The sequence below is a fragment of the Cuculus canorus genome, chromosome 1 (assembly GCF_017976375.1).
Source record: "Cuculus canorus isolate bCucCan1 chromosome 1, bCucCan1.pri, whole genome shotgun sequence".
Lineage (NCBI taxonomy): Eukaryota > Metazoa > Chordata > Aves > Cuculiformes > Cuculidae > Cuculus > Cuculus canorus.
The window spans coordinates 195,147,246-195,169,049 of NC_071401.1; the positions used below are offsets into that span (position 1 = coordinate 195,147,246).

General features: G+C 35.5%; 2 protein-coding genes across 2 annotated transcripts in view; one reads left to right on the plus strand and one right to left on the minus strand.

Annotated features, from left to right (window-relative positions):
- Nucleotides 1-1,787: 1,787 nt before the first annotated feature.
- FGL2 (fibrinogen like 2) lies at nt 1,788-8,171 on the minus strand. Its single transcript, XM_009561385.2, has 2 exons — nt 7,390-8,171; nt 1,788-4,668 (listed from the first exon to the last, which is right to left on the minus strand). Exons 1-2 carry the CDS (start codon nt 8,135-8,137, stop codon nt 3,962-3,964), a joined length of 1,455 nt encoding a protein of 484 aa, XP_009559680.2. The 5' UTR covers nt 8,138-8,171; the 3' UTR covers nt 1,788-3,961.
- The window catches only part of CCDC146 (coiled-coil domain containing 146), a gene marked incomplete at its 5' end in the record, with an annotated part of 48,686 nt that continues 35,049 nt past the window's right edge, over nt 8,168-21,804 (plus strand). The window contains 2 exons of the mRNA XM_054068571.1: nt 8,168-8,221; nt 19,855-19,937. Of these exons, the coding sequence (XP_053924546.1) occupies nt 8,168-8,221; nt 19,855-19,937 (137 nt within the window). The remainder of the gene's footprint in view (nt 8,222-19,854; nt 19,938-21,804) is intronic.

Consider the following 21,804-nt stretch of genomic DNA (forward strand, 5'->3'; position numbering starts at 1 on the left):
TATGGTGTAATATTAATTATACTAGTAGTTTTTCTTGATTATATGAACATAATTAGGTAATTTGGGATGTTTTCTGCAGTTGTTATTTTCCAAAAGGATTCTTCTGTTAGAGAGATCAGAAAAATTTGGTGAACAATGACTTAAAAGATAGTATTGATTCATATCCTGTCCTCATGACTTGTGTGAGGATTGGATTTGACACGTCATCTTAAAACATTATTTTCTCTTTCTGGTTACCAAATTCACTTCTTACAGAAATATTTTAATTCCATAAAGGTTTAATTGAAGCTGTAAATTAATATTCAGCTGTAAAATAAATCAGTTTATTAAGTGAAATGCTGGGGTTTAGTAGGGCCTGTGGATAGTATTGCTCAACCGCTTTTCTTTGGAACTTTTGTCACTCATATATAGCATATAATTTTTCTCCTGTCTTCTGCAAAAAGGAATGCAAAACACATTTATACAAATATATTTCACATCTTTTTCTTGGTAGGCCAATATTTAGTTCTTACCTCATCTTTTTCCTCTATGAAAACTTGAAGTTGCATCCTTCATATTTTAATATTTCTACGACATGTAAGGCATAGAAGCTAAGCAAATTTGGCACCATTTTTCTATCTATTTTGATTTAAGTTATAAACATGGTGTTCTAGCTGTGGATTGAGAATCATCTTAATTTCCTTTGAAGATAACCACATAAATTCCAGTTTATTGTCAAACTACCTGTTGTTCACAACTCACTCTGTCAGTTTGACTGCAGTGTTTCCCTAAAAAACACCATTACAGAAACAGGTATTTGCATAACAAAGGGAAGAAAAAAAATCACTGCTTTCATGCCTTCTTTTAATTTCTTCTCTTTTTTTTCTTCAAATTTTTTTAAGCATTGCATAGGAAGCCAAGACATTACAGTCTACTTGGCTGAGCACATTGAACAGATGGGTTTGTGCCTTTATTTTTTGGACACAGCCCGTAAGAATTTTGCCATCAAACCTGGTATTAGTAAACTTCTTCACTAAAATCCACAATTTAAATATTAGCAAGATCATAACCACAAGTGTTTTCATATGATAATCAGTGTTATGTAGAAGCTTTAAACTGGAAAACATGTTTTGAATTATTAAACCTTAAGCAGAGACCAAGTGCTTTTGTTTGTATAAAAAATTGTATGCTTTAATTTGGGGTAGTATTTCTATTCAAATGCTTTGATGAAACTTGCATGTGATCTGAAAGGTTGTAACAGAAAATGGGTGAATTTGCTTCTCCTCTTCCATGTTAAAGATTGAAGTTGTGTAAACTCTTGATTTGGCAATTCCTTTTTTCTCTACCAACATATGAATAGTTTCAAAAATATGTCTGAGATTTCAGCCTTTATTATCATCTGGCAGCTGAAGTGTCATGAAATCAATCTCTTGAGAACTATCATTACTAGCACTCTTCTGGCATGTCATCTTTGTTGGACATCTCGTGTTACCTGTGTTTTCTTATTGCTTCAATTTTTAAAGAAAATCCATAAAGCACTTTGTGATTTTTTCTTTATAGCCTCCATAAATATCTATGACAGTAGTACAGCTTTAACAGTGTGACTTAATTTTATTATACCAAGTTAAAACAAAAATAATGCTTGCAACAAGTAGATGGAGTTACACTTTGTAAAAATAGTACATATACATGGACATTCAGCTACAACAGTTCCAGGCAGGTAATATTCAGAGTTGTGTAACAACATTACAACATTATGCATCTCTTTTCTTTTCTTTTCTTTTCTTTTCTTTTCTTTTCTTTTCTTTTCTTTTCTTTTCTTTTCTTTTCTCACTTGCTCATTCTGTTAAAATTTCTGTGTTTTATGAAGTTTCCTTTAAACACGATGAATAAAAGGACAGTTTCTCTTCTAGCAACTTAGCAGGAAAAAGACATTTTCAAGTAGAAGCTTGTAGATACTGGAAATCATAGTTACCATACAATGAATAGGAGCAAACTGTACATTTAATGCAAAATGATTAAATGTCATCATATTACATATTTGCTCTTCTAAACTATACTTCATAAGTTGCTCTTTTTTTTGTTTAAACAATTCTTTTTTATCCCAAAATAAATATTCTATACCTTTTAAACATGTTCTCGAGTAAAGTTTATGCATCTTGCAATTAAAATTTTCCATTACTCTTTAAAATTGGAATAAAATAAACCAAATCGCACTTCACACTGAAATATCCTTCAAAGTATTTACTTCCTTAAAATATATATATTAATATTTTACAGTTTAGCAATTGCCACTGTTGCTCATTTGTATAACTTGTAACTGCAATACTTCTTGTTACCATCTTAAAAAGCAGTAAAGGTCGTATTTGTAAAGCATAAGGTCACGCGTATACTTTTTTCCTTTGTTATGTGTCTTTTAACCAAAAAGGTTATGCCAGCAAAGTCTATACATTAACTGGTAAAAAACCACTGTCTTAATAGTTTATCTACATCTCAAGATTGGCGTAAGCAATATAGCAAAATAGCTTCTTGCTAAGATAAATTGCATCTCTGCTCAGAATTGGTCACTGTAGGCTTTGAGCAATCTGATCTACAGAGCGGTGGCCCTGCCCAGAGCAGGGTGATTGGAACTGGATGATCATTAATGTCCCTTCCAACCCAAACCATTCTATGATTCTGTGATAATTGTAGAGATGTCCTTTCTAGGATAGGCAGTAGATACATGTAGTCAAATTTATGCTGGCTGTCTGCAACACAAGCTTTACTAAACAGTATCTCTAATTTGCAGTTCCTGAAGTATTTAAAAATTTGATTGCTTCATTTCTAATGTTTTAGAAGAAAAAAAGTTTATAATTGCCAGCGACCTGTTCTGGTTTCTGTGGCTACAAAAGAGATACTCAGAAAATGAGGAGAACACAGTCTTTTTGTATCTTACAAAATATTTACAATCCTTTTGTAACTTTAAGCCTAACAGTACCTAGAGTGAGAAGTACTTAAATGAGAGGTTGAATCGCCACAAGAGTAATGTGGAAGCAGTTGGCTTACCTAAAAGATTCAGGAGAAAACAAAATGGCACTGGGAACTGTTTATGTGTATATTTAGAGGCATTAATGAGAAGGCATTAATTCTTCTTATGTGTCTTCTTCCTACATTTCTACCTGCCTACATAAATGTGCAAAAAGCCATATAACGACTCCTTTCTCCCACAAATGACAAATAGGACCTTAAGCTTGAACAGTGGAACCAAAATGAGCAGGAAATGTTCTCTTTCATTACATACTCTCTACAATATTTCCACTTGCTTTCATTCAATTCTTTAACCAACTTGTTAGAATACTCTTTGACAAAGGAGATAAGATTTGAGGAATCGTCTTCAGTTTCTAAGTTTTCTTCAAGGCTTTTTTTCCTGTCTTTGGACCAGCCATGTGGCCCTCTGTTTTCTTGTCCTTGAAAAAGGACAAGTAGTACTTCTCCTAGCTTGTATTGATATTGCTATGGTACACCTTTGAAGTTGTGTAGGAAAGATGATATAAAACACCAAGCTGTTTCAAAAAGACTAATTTTCATTCTAAGCGTTGACAAGTTTATATGTTAGCAGTTATACCTCCGACTTAATTTCAGGTTAAATTGTAGGTGTTCATTCAGACACAATTTGTAGAAGACCATTTAAATGTTTTAAATCATAAAATCTGGTATATCACAGTCAGTAAAAGCACCAAAAGCAATGTTTAGAATATGTACATAACAATACCAAGACTTAAACTGTGCTAAATTTTAGCAATAACTATTCAGAAACATTCATGCTGTTTTTAATACATTATATGGGACCAACCATCTCTAAAAATTTATGTGGAAATATGTTGTTTTGCCTAGGACTATTTTATGCCAAACATAACTGAATAGTTGAATTCTGAGTATAATACTGAGTAAGTATGACTTTGAGTGCATTCCAATGCAAACTAGTTAGGAGAAAGATATAGAATTACCTCACGAAACTTTTGGGTCTTATCATGATTTTTACTGATTTAAAGGCTTGCCTGTATCCACTGGGAATACCGTCAGACATACCATGCCATGTACCCCAGAAAATGCCATTGCGAACACCTTTGTATTTCTTGTGGTAGTACTTGCCATTGAGGTTGGCAGACAAGCATGCATCAAACCACCAGCCAGAGCTGTAGTATGCTCCACAGTTTCCTGAAGGATACCTATCATTGTCCTTGTCTGGAGTTGTGAAGAACTTTTGGTCATGGTTGTAGTGCTTGCTGTAGTGAAGAGCATCTCCTGCTGTGCCGCTATAGCCGTGAACACTTAGACGGTATTTTAGATATTCGTTGGCCACATAGAAGTGTTCGTATTTCGCATACTCCCTGATACCATCGAAATCTTCAAGTTCAATTCTCAGTTGCATTTCCTGGCTCTTTGTCAAGAGGTGAATTTTGTCATTCCCAAGCCAAAACTCCCTGCTGAGGTTTCCAAAGCCATTTTTGTAGTCGTTCCAGGTTCTGTTAAAGTTAGTGCTACCATCCTGTCGCCGTTGCAGCACTGTCCAGCCACCTCCTTGTGTTTGCATGTCACAGTAAACTTCAAAGCTAGCATTTCTGGGGTCAGGGCTAATCCTGTAGATTCCGTTACTCCTTCTGCCTGCTGTGTAATGATCACCACAGTCTCTCTGCATTATTTGTATAACTGATGGAAGAACAGATAGTGTTAGAATAAACATAATTTCAATCTTAAAATAAAAAAAGTCTTTACCCAGACTGATGTGACATATAAAACTTGAACTGCAGAGATTGGCTTATAGGAAATAGTGTTACAGCAGTTTCAGTTCTAGGGACAAATGTGATTTTTTCTATCGGGTTTGCTTTATAGTGGGTACCACCCAGGATCTCTGCATCAGATAGCTGTCCCAAAAAGCCCATTTAAATTACTTTTTGTATCAAAACTACCTAATATGGGGACATTTTGATTTTTGCTTTCCTTTTTCTCCTTTTCTCTACACTTCTCTTTATCCTTTCATTACCTCCTGTAAATTCAGCCTGATTTCTTCAGTTGACATTTCCAATGCTTTGTGTTTACATACTTGCTGGTTTTTGTATTTAAATATATACCATCACACCTTGGCTGTAATTTAAATCTTCACCTGGCAGTATGTCAGGGAAAAAGTTTGTCCATATGGGAATGACTTTAACCTGGCTATTGTTTAGTTGACATAATTTGATACAGAACATAACATCATTAGGAATGTTTCATGTGTTAATGTTGACTGTACTTTAGGAAGCAGGAAAAAAGTAATAAATTTTTTTCATCTATTGTAGTCATACTGTGATTCCTAGAAAGATGAAGCTAGAACAGGGACAGTGCTTTCCGGTATGTGGTCTTGCTGGCTTTACAGCAGGGAAAAGTTTTAGCATTTACTGTTAACAAAGTTTTTCCCAATGCTAAGTGATGTATTTTATTCAGAAGAAAAATACCCCCAGGTTTTTCCTGCAGAAGGAAAACCCGTTCTTGATCCACAATGTCATCCAGTAGTGGCATTGTGTTCAACATCATGTACTTCAGTAAATGATAGAGAGTTCTCAGAAGTTCTGCTTTAAGTATCAAACCGCTAATGTTCATTCCTTTGAATTTGTGGGCATATTAATTTGCAGGCTTGAATTGCATATTTTTCCTAGAAAAAAAATTAAATAATTGAACTCCTTGAAAAAGAGTTCTCAGGCTGCAGCAGGGGGTGAGGCTCAGGACTCATTGTTTGCCAGTACAGAAAACCGGACATCTGTAGGAGCAAAAACTATAGGAATTGTAGGCTTACAAACCAAATCTAAATCCACTATAGATTCTTGTTTATTTCACTGAACTTTATGTAAGACTAGGTTTCAGAACAGATGTTGGCAAGGGATATACATTTCAGCTAAAATGCCTTTATAATCCAATTCAATTCCTTTTTAAACAAAGTTTTGCTATTACTTTCAGTGGAAGCAGGAAAAGTTCCTGTATGGGAAAAAGTTGTAGCTGTTATGCTTGCTAGTTTTCATAATGGATGTATTGCTGCTACGAACCCTTTTAGCATCAGTTACTGTAAAATTTAAGGAATATCTACATACTCATGTGGTGAACAGTACTCAAAATTTCAGTAAGTATGAGAAATATCTAAAATTAGTTCTGTCTGTTATGAAATAATGTTTAAATCTGAGTCATTGCTCATTATCAGTATACCAAACACCATTCCTTCTTTTAGTGTATGTTTTATATGTGAATTAAAGTAGTTGATTTATACTAATTTAAGCTGATTGCTGATATAGAAAAAGCATTACCTTTATTGTTATTCATTTGCTCTTTTTACTCTATTGCGAATTTCAGCTGTGCATTCACAGTGCCATCTGCAGATCCTTCAGTGTTCAATATGGATAGGCAGAAGAACAGTTTTATTTTAAATTTGAATGCTAAGGAACAGAGGCTTAAAAGCTGTAATGCAGTCTGATCTTTCCCTGTTTTATCTGTAGAGAGCCCTATCTTCATAGATGTGATATCTATGTCCTAGAATACACTGACAATCTCATGAATATTTCTTGTGTTCAACGGTTCTTATATGTGACATAAAAACCTCATGACTTAAAAAAAAGTAAAATTTCCCTTTATAACTCAACATTAGAAAGAAAATCATTAGTTCTATTTCTCAATTTTGATTAGGACAATTATAAAGTAAAAGGAAAAAGTGTTTTTCAGTGATAACACCTGTTTTCTGTTTTATCTTGCTTTTGTATTAGATTAAAGCTAAGGGTTTAGCATTAAAAGGACGATACATACATTAGTCACCTGAGAAGTAATGTTAATAAGCTTTTTTAGCTGAACCTGTCAGATATTTGCTGTGATGGTGGAAAAAATATTTTATTATCCATCTGTTAAATACTAAACATTTTCTAAATTCATTTGATGTTTAATAATGTCTTGCAGACCTTTTCAGAGTAGTTGCAGTTCAGCATTGAGAAAAACCCACACAGTTTTCTAAGGTACACCTGGAGAAAATTTACCCTTTGTCATCCAAGGAGAAAATATATGTATTTCATTGATGCTTGATATCCTTAATGAAGGGTAGTACAGTGTAACATAAAGTTATGTTTTCACATTTACTAAATAAATTGCAAAAAAAAAGACCTTTGAAAAGTCATGTTTTAAATCCCATAATAAAGACCAATTCTAAGAGGAACTGAACACCTGCAGCTCTCAGTAACCCTCTAGTGGCAGCTGAAATGTTTTACAGGAGTATAAATAAACACTAAAAGAGCAAATACTTAAACTTGTGAAGTTAATAACACAGCTATTTGGTTAAAATATTTTAAATTGTTTACCTAGTATTTGTAAAATGCACAGAAAGCTTATACAGGTAGTAAGAATTAACACGTTACATACCAGGTTTTGGTTGCATTGCTGGACATTTAGTAGAACATTTGTTATCAAGGCTGTTCACAACAAATGTCAAATTAGCAACTTTGCTGTCAACATAATGTTCTACATTGTTCATATTTATGAGGCTCATCTTCTCTAAACGACCCTGCAGTGTCTGAATCTGGTTCTTTGCATTTTTTAAGCTGGTTGCCATTCTGTTAACTTTGCTTTGCAGTTCCTTCACTCTGTTATCTTGGATTTCACTGTTTTCTGCTAGAGCTTCTGCATTTGGTGGAAGGAATTCATTGCTACTGTCTCTTTCTCGGTTGTCATCTGCCTGCAGCTTGCAATCTTGGCAGCATTTCTTCAGCTTGTTTACTGCTTCCTTAAGTGTCTGTACTTCTTTGAGAGTCTTCTCAAGCAGTCTGAATTCTTTGGGTAACTGCATGGTCATTGGAGGCAGATTTATCTGATATGGACAATCCTCACCTTCATCACATTTCCGATTAGTTTTGAGCTTTATAGGACAGGTCTCAGTAACTTTTCCTTCTTTAGCATCCTCTTCATCTTCTAAAACAACTGCAAAAACATTTGTTACAGCAAGGAGAGCTGTCTTCAGCAAGAATAAGTAAAGGAGAAGCTTCATCTTTGCAGAGAAACTAGCAGTATGAGGAAGTATGTAAAAGTGGAACTTTATAAGGGCAGCTTCAAGCCTGGGAGTTATCAGACTGCCTACACTGTTCTCAGAAATGGGTGGGAGTGCTTGCATCATGAGTGATTAATAGCAGAGCAAAGTAGGTAGTGCCTGCAAGAGAAGCACATTTCAGTGAGTATTCCTGACTCAGAGTTAGTGTATGTAAGTAAAATTCTGAAATGCATGTCTACTGATCACTTATGCATTTTAATTTCATTCCTTGTTGTACATGGATTTTCTTTTTTTGGGAAGAAAAAAAATCACTTGGCTTGTGTTATAATAGTCTTCTAACATCTGTTTCTTAACATCTGAGTGTTCTAAAACTGCTTTTGAAAACCAGACTATGGTTTTACTTCAGCAGGTGGAAAAGGTGAAAAAAGGCCCCTTTCTGTCTGAGATTTATCTCAGCAATGACTTCACTGACACTCAGTTCCCTTCTTCCTAAACCTTTTTAAAACTGAATAGATATTTTTGTGAAAATGATTTAAATTCAAAAACATGTTGAAACACATGTATAATTTTGGTTCCAAATATTTTTCAGTATAGAGTCACAAGCTAAGGAAGACAAGCAGCAGTTTCTTCTTCCTATATTGCCTAGTGCTTCTTAGGATAATTACCTGACTATCCATGATTTGTATGGCACATCTCAGTTAAAATTCTCTGTTACCTGATTCTGCATACTTCTTATTGAACCCTTCTTAAAGAAGGGAACTTATGACCCAGTTCCTCTCAGTGTGTAGATTCCTAACTGTTGGATTGGTTGTCCAGAAAACACAAAGCAAAGCCTGATGTTCTGAATAATGTCAGAAATTCTAAATGTGAAGTAAGGCAGGCAGCTGGGGAAGGTATTTTCTTCTGTATTCCTGATTTTCAGTTCCTACTTTTCTTTTTCATTGTGCCTTGTATTAGCTTTAAGGCTTCATCATGTACTTTGTATGACTAATCACACCATATGGAATGCTTCAGCTCTAGGTGACAGTTGCCATATACTTCCTTATTTTTATTCATCAGCCACATTTGCCATTCTCACATGGTGACTATGAAATTTTAATGATCTATGTCATTTTCCTTGTGCCTCAAAGCAAGGCTACATGGACATGTCTTTGTGCATTTATAACTCAGTTAAGAGCCAAATAACTTGCATGAGTAAAGGATTTTTACACCAGTTCTTGTTTAATTAGTCCAACCTTAACAATGTATTTCCCCAAGCCCTGTTTGAAATTACTCATAATATGGATTAAACATTAAAATATGGATTAAAAATTAAACAGACATCAGTCACACACATACTCCATAAGTTCACGATCTCTGGAGTGTTACTAGCTTTTATAGGGACAACAGGCTTATATTGATGGTACAGGAGGGAGGCCTGGTAAAAAAACCTACTTGTCCAACCTGCTACAACTATTCCTTTAGATTCTTGCATAGCACAATGGTCAGAGTACTCTTTGGGGAAATGGATTTTGAATCTACCTTTTCTGTATTCTAAATGAACATCCCAGAACGTGCCATAGTGCTTTTAGTTACGTGGCAAAACTGTGTATCTCTCCCATGGTAGTCCCCTAGCAATAAGGTAGAAGACACCACTCTAGACTGTAACATGGGTGTAAGACATTGACATGACTTTGTTTTTCTTAAAAATGCATCAAAACTGAAATGTTTGTAACAGATGAAATCATTTTGATTTGTGAGTAAATTTTTTAAATTTTTCACTTCATCCTACTTTTTTTTCTATCAGTCTGAAATCAGGTATTTATACAGCCTTGTTCTCCTGTATGACTGTTGTGTTGAGGAAAGCTATACCAACCTCTTCTGAGAGTATTTAGAAATATAATAGGATTCCTAAATCCCTGTGATTTGGGGAGGCATTTCCCCCCCCCCTACACTGTTTTTTGTTCTCTTTACAATGAACTCTGCCATCTGGTGTGGGACTTTGGACTGGACAAACTATTCTGTATCTATAAAATTAATAATAATTATCCTTGGTAGGTGACATTTTATTAATTACCTCAAAATGTTTACATTCATATAAAATATTTTTATTATTTATGACTGTTGAGCTGCATTGGAAGCCTAAACTTAGTACTCAGTAACTTCAAAAAGGGCAGAAATATCTATTATCACTGAATGTCAAAGCAAAGAAAGTTCAGATAGAAATCAGAAGTATCTGAGCTTTTCAAATGTCTTTGCCCTGAGACGTTCCTTCCTTGGTCCCTCATATACTTTCATTTTGTGATATTTACTCCCACCTTTGGAGATTTCTGTAACCTTGAGATGCTCTGCTATCGTCCTGGTTTTGTTCTTAATCTGATGTTCTGCTGCTTGGCATCAGCACACTGTTTGGAGCCCGAAAGAGCCGTTTCTCCATCAGATATCTGTATGCTTCTACCCAGAGAAGTTTTGTAATTGGGGACTGGTCTTCCTTCCTGTTCTGTGAAGGAATGTCCATTCTCAACAACTTGTCAGGCCCCTGTTCTTCCTTCGGGAACTCAAAGCAGTACGCCACAGCCTTTTTTAGTGTTTCAAGCCTCTCACCTTCCTTGGGATGAATGAAGCAAACTTTCAAAATTGAGCTTTTCACAAGTCCCTGCTCTCTGCTGAGGCAGCTCAACTAAAGGCAAAAATATTGGACCAGATCAAAATTGAGTACTGTGGGACTGTGGGTTGTTTATATACAAAGTTTCTTCCCAGATGGGGCTTTTCTAGATCCCTAGAGTGTTCTTTATAATACTTAAAATTTTGAAGTAGTTATGCAATCACAAAACCCCAAAGCCAATCTTTTTCAACTGTGAAAGGATCTGACCAAATAAATGCTGATGACCACAAGCGAGAATTTTCTGCCAAGGTCTTTTGTTGGGTTAAAGGTCATTTTCTTGTAGTTTTTCATCTCTTAGTCGTCTTTTTAGGAATCTGTTTTTCCTCCTGTGGACTGAAAACATATCTTACTCTTACAGACATATCTTCCTAAAGATAAAGAAAATAACTGAGAGCTCATGACATTGTTAAATTCTACTGAAGATTTGAATTCCATTCCCAGAACTATCCGGTGGTTACAAGGTTAAAGAAGTAATATATTTTGGTTTAACTGACTTGTCAGGGGACTGTTTATTCAAGGTTTATCAAAACCAGCTTAACCATTTCCCATGATTTCTTAGAGCAAGGTTTTGGTTTTTTCTGGCAGATAATGGAATGTAGGTCAAACAGAAACCAACAAAGTTCAGACTGTAGGCAGATGTTAACTTAACAAGTGACTATGGCAATTTAAAACACAACAGTTTGCCATCTGCTTGTTTTCTCAATTTGCGCTGGGAGTTAAAATTTCCTGTGGAAGAACTGCTGCAAAACATCTAGGTTTGTCTAAGCAGTTCAAATAATTGGTACGAACAAACCTGAAGCACATCTGGACTCATTCATATTGCCGTTTTGGTGGCAAAGGTGGGATGTGTTAAGATTCAGCTGCTGTAGTAATACTTTTGGTATTTCATAGAATCATAGAATGTTTTGGGTTGGAAGTGACCTTAAAGATCTTTCAGTTCCAATGTCCCTGCCGTGGGCAGGAATGCCTTCCACTAGATCAGGTTGCTCAGAGCTTCATCCACCCAGGGATTGCTTTTTCTCATAAACGGGGGACAAAACTACAGTGATGAACTATGCCTTGGGAAAGAATTCATGATATTATTTTTCTTAGTTCTTATTTGTTAGTTTTAGAAAGCTTTTCTGCAGTTTATTTTTCATTAAAGGATGCCTAGCTCATCCATCTGTAATTAAAAAACTGTAAATTCTGTGTAAGGTAATACAATTCTCTATCTACTCTAAATAGGTATATCAGTGTTTTTGTGTATTCTTCTACTTTACCCTCACTCTCAGTTTTGTCTTGTTTCAATCTTGTATTGATATAGAAGACTCCATATCAAAATAAAGTGAGTAGACATTAATAATTTCTCATTTTTTTTAACGTTTGACTTTTGTCTTCTGAGTTAGTGGCTTGTGGTATGTGGAACCAATGTGACCCACTCACTTTCCTTTAAACAACAAAGTCCAAAGAACCATAAACCTTATGCCCTCACTTTGTGAAATAATGATATGCTATATTTTAAAAGTGCATGCTGTCTTCTTATTCATTACATTTATGGTTTTATTGGAAGAGCAAAGAGGGCAAAATAATTTGTGAAGCACTTTGTGAAATACAAAAACATAGTTTTAAAAATTATTTAAGTTATTTTAGCTTCCAAATAGACATCGCTTAGAAAAGCGATTTTTTTCCTGTAAAAATAGCTCTTGAAGGGAAAAGAGATTAACATATAAGTGTGATTTTATACAAATGTACTTATTACTTTTTTATAGTTGTGCTCATCACAAAGATCAGGAGAGAAATATCTGCCTGCATTTGTGCAACCAGTAGCCTCATCTCAGTGACAAATTTTTTTCTACTTGAAAGTCTAGTAAATAGGCTTTCACTGGCGAGTTCCTATACTTACCCTAAAATATCTACTGCCTGTCACTCTGTAGTTACAGATGAGGGGGATTCCACTGGATTTTTTAACCTCAATGACAGCATTAATTTAAAAATTATACTACATTTTTCTTTACCTTCTACTATCATAACCTTTCTCTGGAATAATAACTTGGACAAGGCATATAATTCTCTAAATATCTGCAGCATAGCTATTCCTGTCTGTACTTTTAGGTGTTTCCCCATCTACAAAGTAGAATGCAGAACTGCATTGAAATGCTGGTACCTACAATTTATAGTGTAACTAAATATTTACAGTCTTAAATTAGTGATTTTTATCTTCTTGTCTAAAAATGCTTAGACACATATTCTGGGGCCTGTAACATTGTTGAGTAGAGAAATTGTAGGTTATTTTAGATGCGTTAGTCTTCTATAACTGTGTATGAATATTTGAGGCTTACTGAAAACTGAGTTGATCCAGATGACTGCATAAAAAGTGTAATGATGATATTTATTGGACATATATAAGTTCTGATGCAACACTTTACATTAAAAACAGAGCTTAGGTCATCTAAAGACCTGGTGTTTAGTCTGAGCTAGTTAGTCATCTGTGGCTCCCTCTATTGTCAAAGGCAAAAACCTCAGTGAGGATGTTTCTTTTTCTATAAATGCTGAAAGCATTCTGAAGTAATTTAATCAGTTAAATCGTATTATTAAAAAGAATCAGAATATCAAATACACTGGCTTGATTATTATCATCTATTCTGGCATCTTGCCTTCCTTTTGCTTCCTGAAGTCTAAAGGCAATACTTTTCAGTCTAACTGCATGGGTTGGAAAAGATGTGCAAGTGAGACAAAAAAAAAATATGCAAGTGAGTCGATGTTCAGACACAGTGTACTTCGGGACAAATCAGTGTCTTCTTTTGGGTAAAAGTTAGAGAGAGGTGTTGGTATATCAGCAGAATATAGACACTATCCTATACTTGGTGCAATATTTATTTAGTTACTGTATCCATGTTTGGACACTGCATTTTCAATATTTGTCAGGACAGAATCCTGAAACCTGGTCACAAACTTGGAAGCTATCCTTGCTTTGAGCAGGAGGTTGGATTAAATGGCATCCAGAGGTTCCTTTCACCCTTAATTTTTCTGATTCTACTCCTTTCTTGTATTAAATGGAGTTTGGTTTTTGCTTTACCGTATGTTGTAATAAAAATTATGTAAACAAATTATTTTGGAAAATGAAGTGTACACTTCAAGCCCTTTAGCAAAAGTGGTGGAGATGGTAAAAAATGTCCTATATGTTGTTCAGGGAATCAGATGAAATTGTCGAACAAGTCCTTCCAGTCATTAAATTCTCTGGCATCTGGACTGGTAGTTTTTAGAGCAGATTTTTGTCATTTTGGGGGATTTTTTAAGATAAACCCATTACTATAGAGGTTACAAATACTACCTCTATAGATTATTTTTTTTTAATATTTGGATGCCCTGTCTTGGAGTAGCCAGGAGCTGATCTTCAGAAGTAATGAGAAGCCATAGAAATTCTCAGAAATTGAGAACAATATAAACTATTGTATTTAGCCATTTAGAAGCCAAGTTAGTATTCTGCTTTTTCTTCATTTTATCGTTGGCATATCAGTGACACTTCTAGTTGATGACAATGGTGATGCTAAGGACCCAGAGCAGGTGCTCCTCATTTTCCATTTCTGTGTAGATTGTTCTGCACTGTTCTGGCACAAGTGCAAGCTCAGTTACGAACTTGCTCTGAGCAATGGGCTGAACTTGTGGACAAAGCTTCAGTTCCATTAGTGCTTTCTTATGGGTCCAGCCTTTCCTCCAGACAATTTGTAGCTGTCGGGCACAGGTGAGCCATACACCAGCAGATATCCTTGGCTCACCTCTTCTAAAGGGTTAAATAGGTTCTGTGGAGAATAATAGCCAGCACTATGGATAGGAATGCAAGAGTCAGCATGAGTTCAGAGTGCTTGTACCTGTTTTCCTCCTACAGTGTAGGAAGAAGCACTGAAAAATCGATGGGAGAGGGTGTTGCCTTCTCCCCAGACTAAAAAACACCCAAGCTGTGTGGTAAGTGTCCAGACAGTGTGGACTCAATGAGGATTTTGACAGAGGATAAGGAGTTTTCTCTTCAAAGAGAAGAACTTATCCTTTTTCTTCCCCTAATATTTAAACATATAGATATTATCCAAAAGAGGTAAGAAAAACTCTTCAAATAAACAACATAGAGAGAAAATTCCAAACCTCACATAGCAGACTGGACAGAAGAGCCATTTGCCAGTTGGCTAATACTAATCCTAGTGTATACAAACTATGAAATGTATTAATCCCTTTATATTTTTCTGTTCTCTCCTATTACGAGGCAAAAGAATTATTTGATGAGACCTTTCAGATATTTGAAATAAACTAAATAAGATGTTGGATATTCTATGTGTTAAAATAACATTAAGTGTATTAACAATGTCTTGTTATAATTACAAACCCTACAGTTTAGAAAGAAGTGGTGGAAAGTGTTATTTTTCCATTCAAGCTTAGAATACATTTTAGTTATTTTGCAGTATCTGCAAACATAATTAGAAACATGTGTTGGTTCCATCATTTCCCTGAAATGCAGGGATACTAGGCACTGTTCAAATTAAATGTTTCGTAGGAAGCCTTTAAGTTTTTCACTTTCATAGTGATTATGAGTAACTGATGTTAATCAACAATTTCCTGTTGGTGGCTATATTTATCCTCCATGCTTTTCTTGATGCTTTTTATAAAAAGAGTGCAAGGAGTTAGACCAACATTCAGATTGCATCATTTTTTTTCAGTTTAAAATTTGGCTTTGTTTTATTCAGTTCTGAAGAGTCCCAAAAGAAGCTTAAAAACCCTTGAAATTCAAAATAAGGAGCGTCAGAATTCTTAGACTTCTTATTTATATCACATTTGAGTTACAGGAAACTTGTTTTGAAATTCCAGATGAGTTCCTTGGTGTATTGCTTTGAGCTGACTCTTGGGAGTGAGTATAATCTGTTAAAACGGAGAATGTAAAAGCACTTAATGCAGGGGTGAGGAGGTATCCATGTAGTTAGGGCTGGATTTAACTAGCTTTGCTCATATGGCAAAATATCTCATTTATCTGTTGGGTCCTCTACCTTCCATGGTTTTAATTCTCATTCATATTCTGACATCTTGAGTTTCTTACCAACATCTCAGCTGTATCCACCTTCCAGCCTTGGAGAAACTACTGTGGTTCGACACCAGGGGCTAGTGTCGAATTCCAGCTGAATTCAAGCTGGAAGGATATACGAGAGCTCCCTCAGATTGTGTGTGACCTCAGATTGTGCTCACTTTTTCTTGGAATTTTCTTCAAGAGATTTTGAAAAGAGCTCTGATGGGCACCTGTGGGTAGAAAACGAATATGAACAACTTATTGGTATGGGTAAAGAGAACAGTGATGCGGGTGTACGGAACAGCTATTTAAGCATACGTATTTTATGTTTTCCTCATGGATTCCTATATTTAAAAGGTTCTTGCCCAGAGCCAGAAAACCCACCTTTTCCTGATAGAAAAATATGAAGGATATGTCCTTCCCTTTCCCCTTTTCAGCACAATCTTCCTCAACAGTCTTTATCATAGGACAAGAATATCCTGTACTTTATTTCATGGAAGTTTTCACTGACTGAAGGAAACAAATTTGTTTTGGAATTTGAGTTTGGGTTTGCTTTGTTATGTTTTGTTTTTCTGGTAGGAAAGCCAAGCTTCAAAGAGCAAGGCAACATGAAAAAATGTAACCAAGTTAGAAAATTTCACTCATGTTAATCAGTTAAAGATGAGTGTAAAGTAAAAGAAAGGGTAACTTAAGAGGATAAAATAAGCATAAAAGAAGATTTAAATTAAAGGGGAAAGATACAAATAAATCTAGCAATAAGATACATACTTCCATAATTTTTATGTAATTGCATTTATGGGAGTATGGGGAAAAGGAAAGCAGAAAGTTGCCAGGCAATAATCCGTTAGCAGACAAATCTTCATCCAACTTTCCAATAACTCTCCATCTAGATAAGGAAAATTTATTTTTTATTTTATCCAGATGATCTATGAATTTTGAGCATGTGTAAAAACGTATGAGGTCCCATTTCATTGTATAATGAAAAGCTGAGAAAAGCTTTTAAAAGGCTTTTAAAAAATTAAGTACAACTGACATGGAAAGAGACAGGAGGACTCAACCGTTTAAGAATATCTACCTAACTATATTCCAAACTCCAGAATTGAGGTTATCAGTTCTTTCCAGGGCATGATGTTTAACACAGGACAAAAAAACCCGAACTCATTTGCCAATCACAAGCCCTTTTTTCTCCTCACTACTCCATCTTCTCAGTCATTCTCTTCCTTTTCAGTGTAGCAGCATAATTAGTTGAGCTAAGGAGAACTGCTATTTTATTTATCCCAGCATTGTGAGAGCTTCTAAGCAATAAAGTGAACTGTGAGTGCATCTTGGGAGGAAGAGGGAGGAGTGAAATGTAACTTCTTTTTTTAAACTTGGGATATTAGACTTGTACACGGCATTTTTTATGGAAACGTGGCTAATACAGATCCAACAGACTGGAGTAAAATGATCATAAACTTTCATTTAGAAAGGCTATGTTTGTGTCTCTGTGTGTATGTCTGTGTGTATGTCTTTGTGTATATATATATAAAAACATTGTTGGCTATTTTATCATTACTTGTTTTATTTGTGTGTTCTTGAATGGTGACTTTTTTTGAACTAACTTGCAAGCTTACTTCCCTCAGGGTGAAATCTGGAAGCTCTAACACTCATTCACTGTTGCCAAAGTACAGTGTTTTTTTTAATTAAGCCAGAACTTATTCAAATATACGTTGTTTAAACTCAAGTGTTTTTACAAATTTCCATGTTGCTATTATTAGGAATTAATGAAATTAATCAGTGTAGTCTTGTGTTAGATGTGAAGATGGGCCATTTAGAGATTTTCTTTTTTTTTTTTTTTTTTTTTTTTTTTTTTTTGAGTGATCTCCACAAGACACTTGGCACCAGATTTCACAGGAATCTGGGGGCTTTAATACTGACCTTTATACAAGACATTAATGCAAGCATTCTGAAACTCTGAGGTACTAGGTACCTTGTACAAGATATCTCTCTCCATACAGCCTGCTGCCATGCGTATTTATCATTTGCATGCAAAATCAAATTTATTCTGGATGAGGTGAAAAGCATCAGGAAAGTGAGTATTCACTTAATCCATTTCAACTAGACTTTTTTATTTAACTCGTGCTGCATTTTAAGTAGTTGTGCTAACTACTGTGTATGCCTCTTATAACAGATGTTATAAATATAGTATGAATTTTATTTAATAACTGGTGTATGTAATAGGCACGTTTTTACAAAATTAGGATAATCCAATTGTTGCCCTTAGACTACAGTTTTCCAAATGCTAATTGTATGGCTAAAGGGAAACTGTTCTCTACCATAACAGGTTTATCTTTGAAAACAAAAATATATAAAAGATATGTGAGGAGATACCTGGGATGGACCAGAACTGACTTTCTGATGGCTCTCCAAAGGAAGTTGTCGTAATGGGAACTATCTGGTGATGATACTTTTCACAGAAGTCTCAATCCTTTTGACATGCTGGTATCCTATCAATGCGGTCTTTCTTACGGAACCCTCAAAACTACATGTCTTTTCATTGTATAAGACAAACTGTATTGGAATAGAGCTCTTCTGAACTGAACTGAGAAATCCAAGTAAAAGTCTAACTTGTGGTTATAAAGGAGAAGATGTAGCTTCAAGGACAAGTAAAAGTTTATTACTGCAGAAATATTGTCAAACATGTCTGCAGTGATGTATAGATCAGAGGAGCATGCAGAAAGGACATTAGTGAGGTACCGCCCACAGAACAATTATACCTACATATTCGGCTAAGAAATAAATGGGTTGAAGTAAGGAAAAATTTTCTTTCTCACGGAAAACCTAGTTAGTATTATGAACCTAAGTGAATACTATCTTTGGATCATAGAGGATGCCCAAATAAATATTTCAGAGCTGCTTATCGTTAATCTCGTGTAAACAAGAGAAAGATAGATCTCCTTTCCTTTTCTCAGGGCTGCAGAGAGCAAAGATCGTCTTCGCTGCCATGAAATATTTTCAGCAGATCTTAAAAAAAGTATATAAAATCAAGCAGCTATCAACAAAATGCATACATCTTTTGACATATTTGCTTGAGGTCTCCTTCTTGCTTCTTGACAGCAGGACTGGTTCTGGACAATTTTTCCTGGATATTCAGAGAGGGGCATCCACAAAATAACATATGAATCTCTTAGATGGCCGTTAGTTCAGCTTACGAAAAGGCTTTTCCCTGGAGGTCTTGTCAAGCATAAGGGTTGAAGTATGACTCGAGGGATTTTCCTTGTGCTGTAGTAACTTCTTTTCTTATTTTAGGAGATCTGTGCAACCGCATTTCTTGGCAGGTTCCCACGGGAGCTGCAAATTCAACTTGCTGCCCCCAAAAGCTAGCTATGGACTTCTCTAGAGCCAGATCACCTTACATTTCTTTACCTGGATTTAAACTGGTTCTCCTTACCTGCAACCAAAAAAGGGGAAGAAAAATTTCTTAAATAAATACTCCAGGAGATGCTGCTTTGATATTTCATAGCGGCAAAACTAGGCTCCTAGTCCATTTTACTATGTAAATTAAGAAGGACTGGCTTATTGTCCCAAATTACTGTCCTCAAGACCCCTGAGGAATCTCCTAAAATATGTGCATGCTGCATCACACACATACTGAATTTTGGTATTAAATACATGGAGTAGTTTGGTTTTGGTGGTTGGTGAAGGCCTGCTCAGGCATGTAAGGCAACGTGCCTGGGGATGACCTAGTTTGAGCCCAGCTCCTCTTTTTTGCAACCATATTGCCTGTGGACACAACACTTTAGCACAAAAGAGACTTTAAGCCTCAGTTTCCCCTATTCAGGCCAGTTGATGTATACCAAACCTGAACCAATTAAGCAATATAGAAAACAGGTGACTTAGAGTCCGAATTCAAAGTCAAGACAGAATTATCACGAAATATTAATACAGACAGAAAATCAGAGAAGAAATGGTGGTGCAGGTAGCACTGTAGTCGTGACAAACATTCTCTATATCTTCATATTTACGCTTTGAATTGTTATGTAAATAAGCATTTCTTGTCTATGTATTTCATTTGGTATGTTACCAAAGGCTGTATAAACTGAAAGGCTGCTAATTATAATTATAAAAAGTTGCAGCAGAATGAAAATATTAGCGTTTAAGGAGATTTCATAACTGTCTGTTTCCCTTCCATAGCTATTTTCTGCTGGAAAAATCACAGACACCAGAGTAGCTGAGCTGAAGGGAAAGTACACCCTCCTGCATAAGACTGTGATAAGGTACAATATTCCTTTTTTAGACTTTAAGTATCTAAAGCATTAGACATCTAAGGTAATTTTCTGCTGATGCAGAAGGCCTAATTTAAGGATTGTAAAACTAACTAATGTCGTACGTGCTTACTTGAGTTATGATGGGAGTTGGTGTGCCTCCCAACAATCTAAATAGTAGTTATTGCTAAGTAGTGAATAAAAAATAATAAGAAATTTGAAAAGAGGTTTGCAAAATCCCAAAGACACGATTTTTCCTGAGGTTATCCGAGTCTTCTAGTTTCACCTTAATAGAATGGGGAGTTTGAATATGGCCCTGACTCTGTAAAAAATCATCTGACTTTATTCAGATTACTGCATAGCAAATATATTTGGGAAGAAAAGTTAAGAACACTCCTAAACCAGTTCAACTGCCTAGAATATGCAAGCAGTATGTTCTTAATGCTCAGAACTCAACATATTATGTGGGGTTTGGGTTAGTTGATTGAGAAGTCTTCTACCACATCTACCACAGTCTTCTACTCACTGAGCTGAACTAGAAATTCAGTAGCTGCTGAATTTTGTTGGCTTTTAGCCAGTGCTAGTTTGAAACCAGCTTTTGGGTGGAAAAAATAGGAGCATAAACATATTTTATATGTTTATAGAGCATTCTTTTATACAGAACATTCTTTTATGTAAGGAAAATTCCTGTGTATGTATAATAAGTGGAATATGGCTGAGCAAAAACAGGACTCAGCTGTCTTTTCTGTCACACATAAAACTACCATAAATAGCATGCACCAAAAGAATGAAAAAGTCAGATGGTAGATTACATCTCTCATTCTTTCCATGGTTCTGATAGAAGTGTGAAATCACCATACTCCTGTGAAAAAGTTGATTAAAGGGAATGATATCACATTCTTTGGTTAGACATAGTCACGTGTCAAAGCAAAACACTGATGTGTGAAAGAGTTCTAACTCCCACAGATAAAATTCTTGTACTGATGAAAGAGAGCAAGGGAAGTCAGTTACCAAAAACTGACTGTGATCTCCCATATATTTTAAGGACTTTTCACACATCAAAAGTGGGATTCATTTGCCCATGTGTTAACATCATTAGACACACACATCTGAACTAGGCATCTAGAGTCCCTTAACAATCAATAGAATGAAATAAGGACCGCACACTTCCTCCTTATACAGACATCTGCAAGTGTCTGGTTTTCTCCACTGGCTATAAAAAGAGTCCTGATGATAGGGTCAGGATGTGTGTTTACTCTTTTCCTGCAATGAACCATTCACAGAATCAATACCACTTATTCATTTTTAGTTCTTCACCCTTATGTGTGCAGTACAGTTGATCAAAAACTTATTTTTTCAGTTATTACTATTGAATTTAACCTCTTTTCTATTTAATCCTTATCTGTCCCTGTGCTGTTACAGTGCCATGTGGAAACAAATTATGCTGGATGAGATATTAAAGCTGTGTGTGTTCTTTCCTTTAGTCGCACACTAAAATATCGTGAATAAAGTCCTATGCATCTTAGGCAGCGTAGATCCCTGTGACAGTGATGCCAGATGATTGTAACTGATCTCTCCGATATACAACACAAATTTCGCTAATACAATGAATGAACGAAACTAGTCTGTATGCAGATAGTTTCCAAGGTTGTTGCTGGAGTACATAGAGGTATAAGTGTATAGTGTGGTCCTTCGTATAGAGGTAAATAGTCTTTTAATTCTTGGATTCAGTTTTGTACAATTTGGCATTCTGGAAAGCTGAGAGATGTTACGTGGTAGATAACTTCTTTGGTAAATTTTGAAACACTTTGTAAGTGTTACCTGCTTTTAAATTTATGTTTGCTGCACAACTGAAATTGTCATCCTGTTCTGGTGCTGT

Excerpts from the sequence above, each read along its gene's own strand:
- FGL2 (XM_009561385.2), bottom strand. The coding sequence starts at position 8,137 with ATGATGCAAGCACTCCCACCCATTTCTGAGAACAGTGTAGGCAGTCTG. Across the intron at positions 4,669-7,389 it reads AGCAATGCAACCAAAACCTG|TTATACAAATAATGCAGAGA; the intron begins GTATGTAACGTG and ends TTCTTCCATCAG.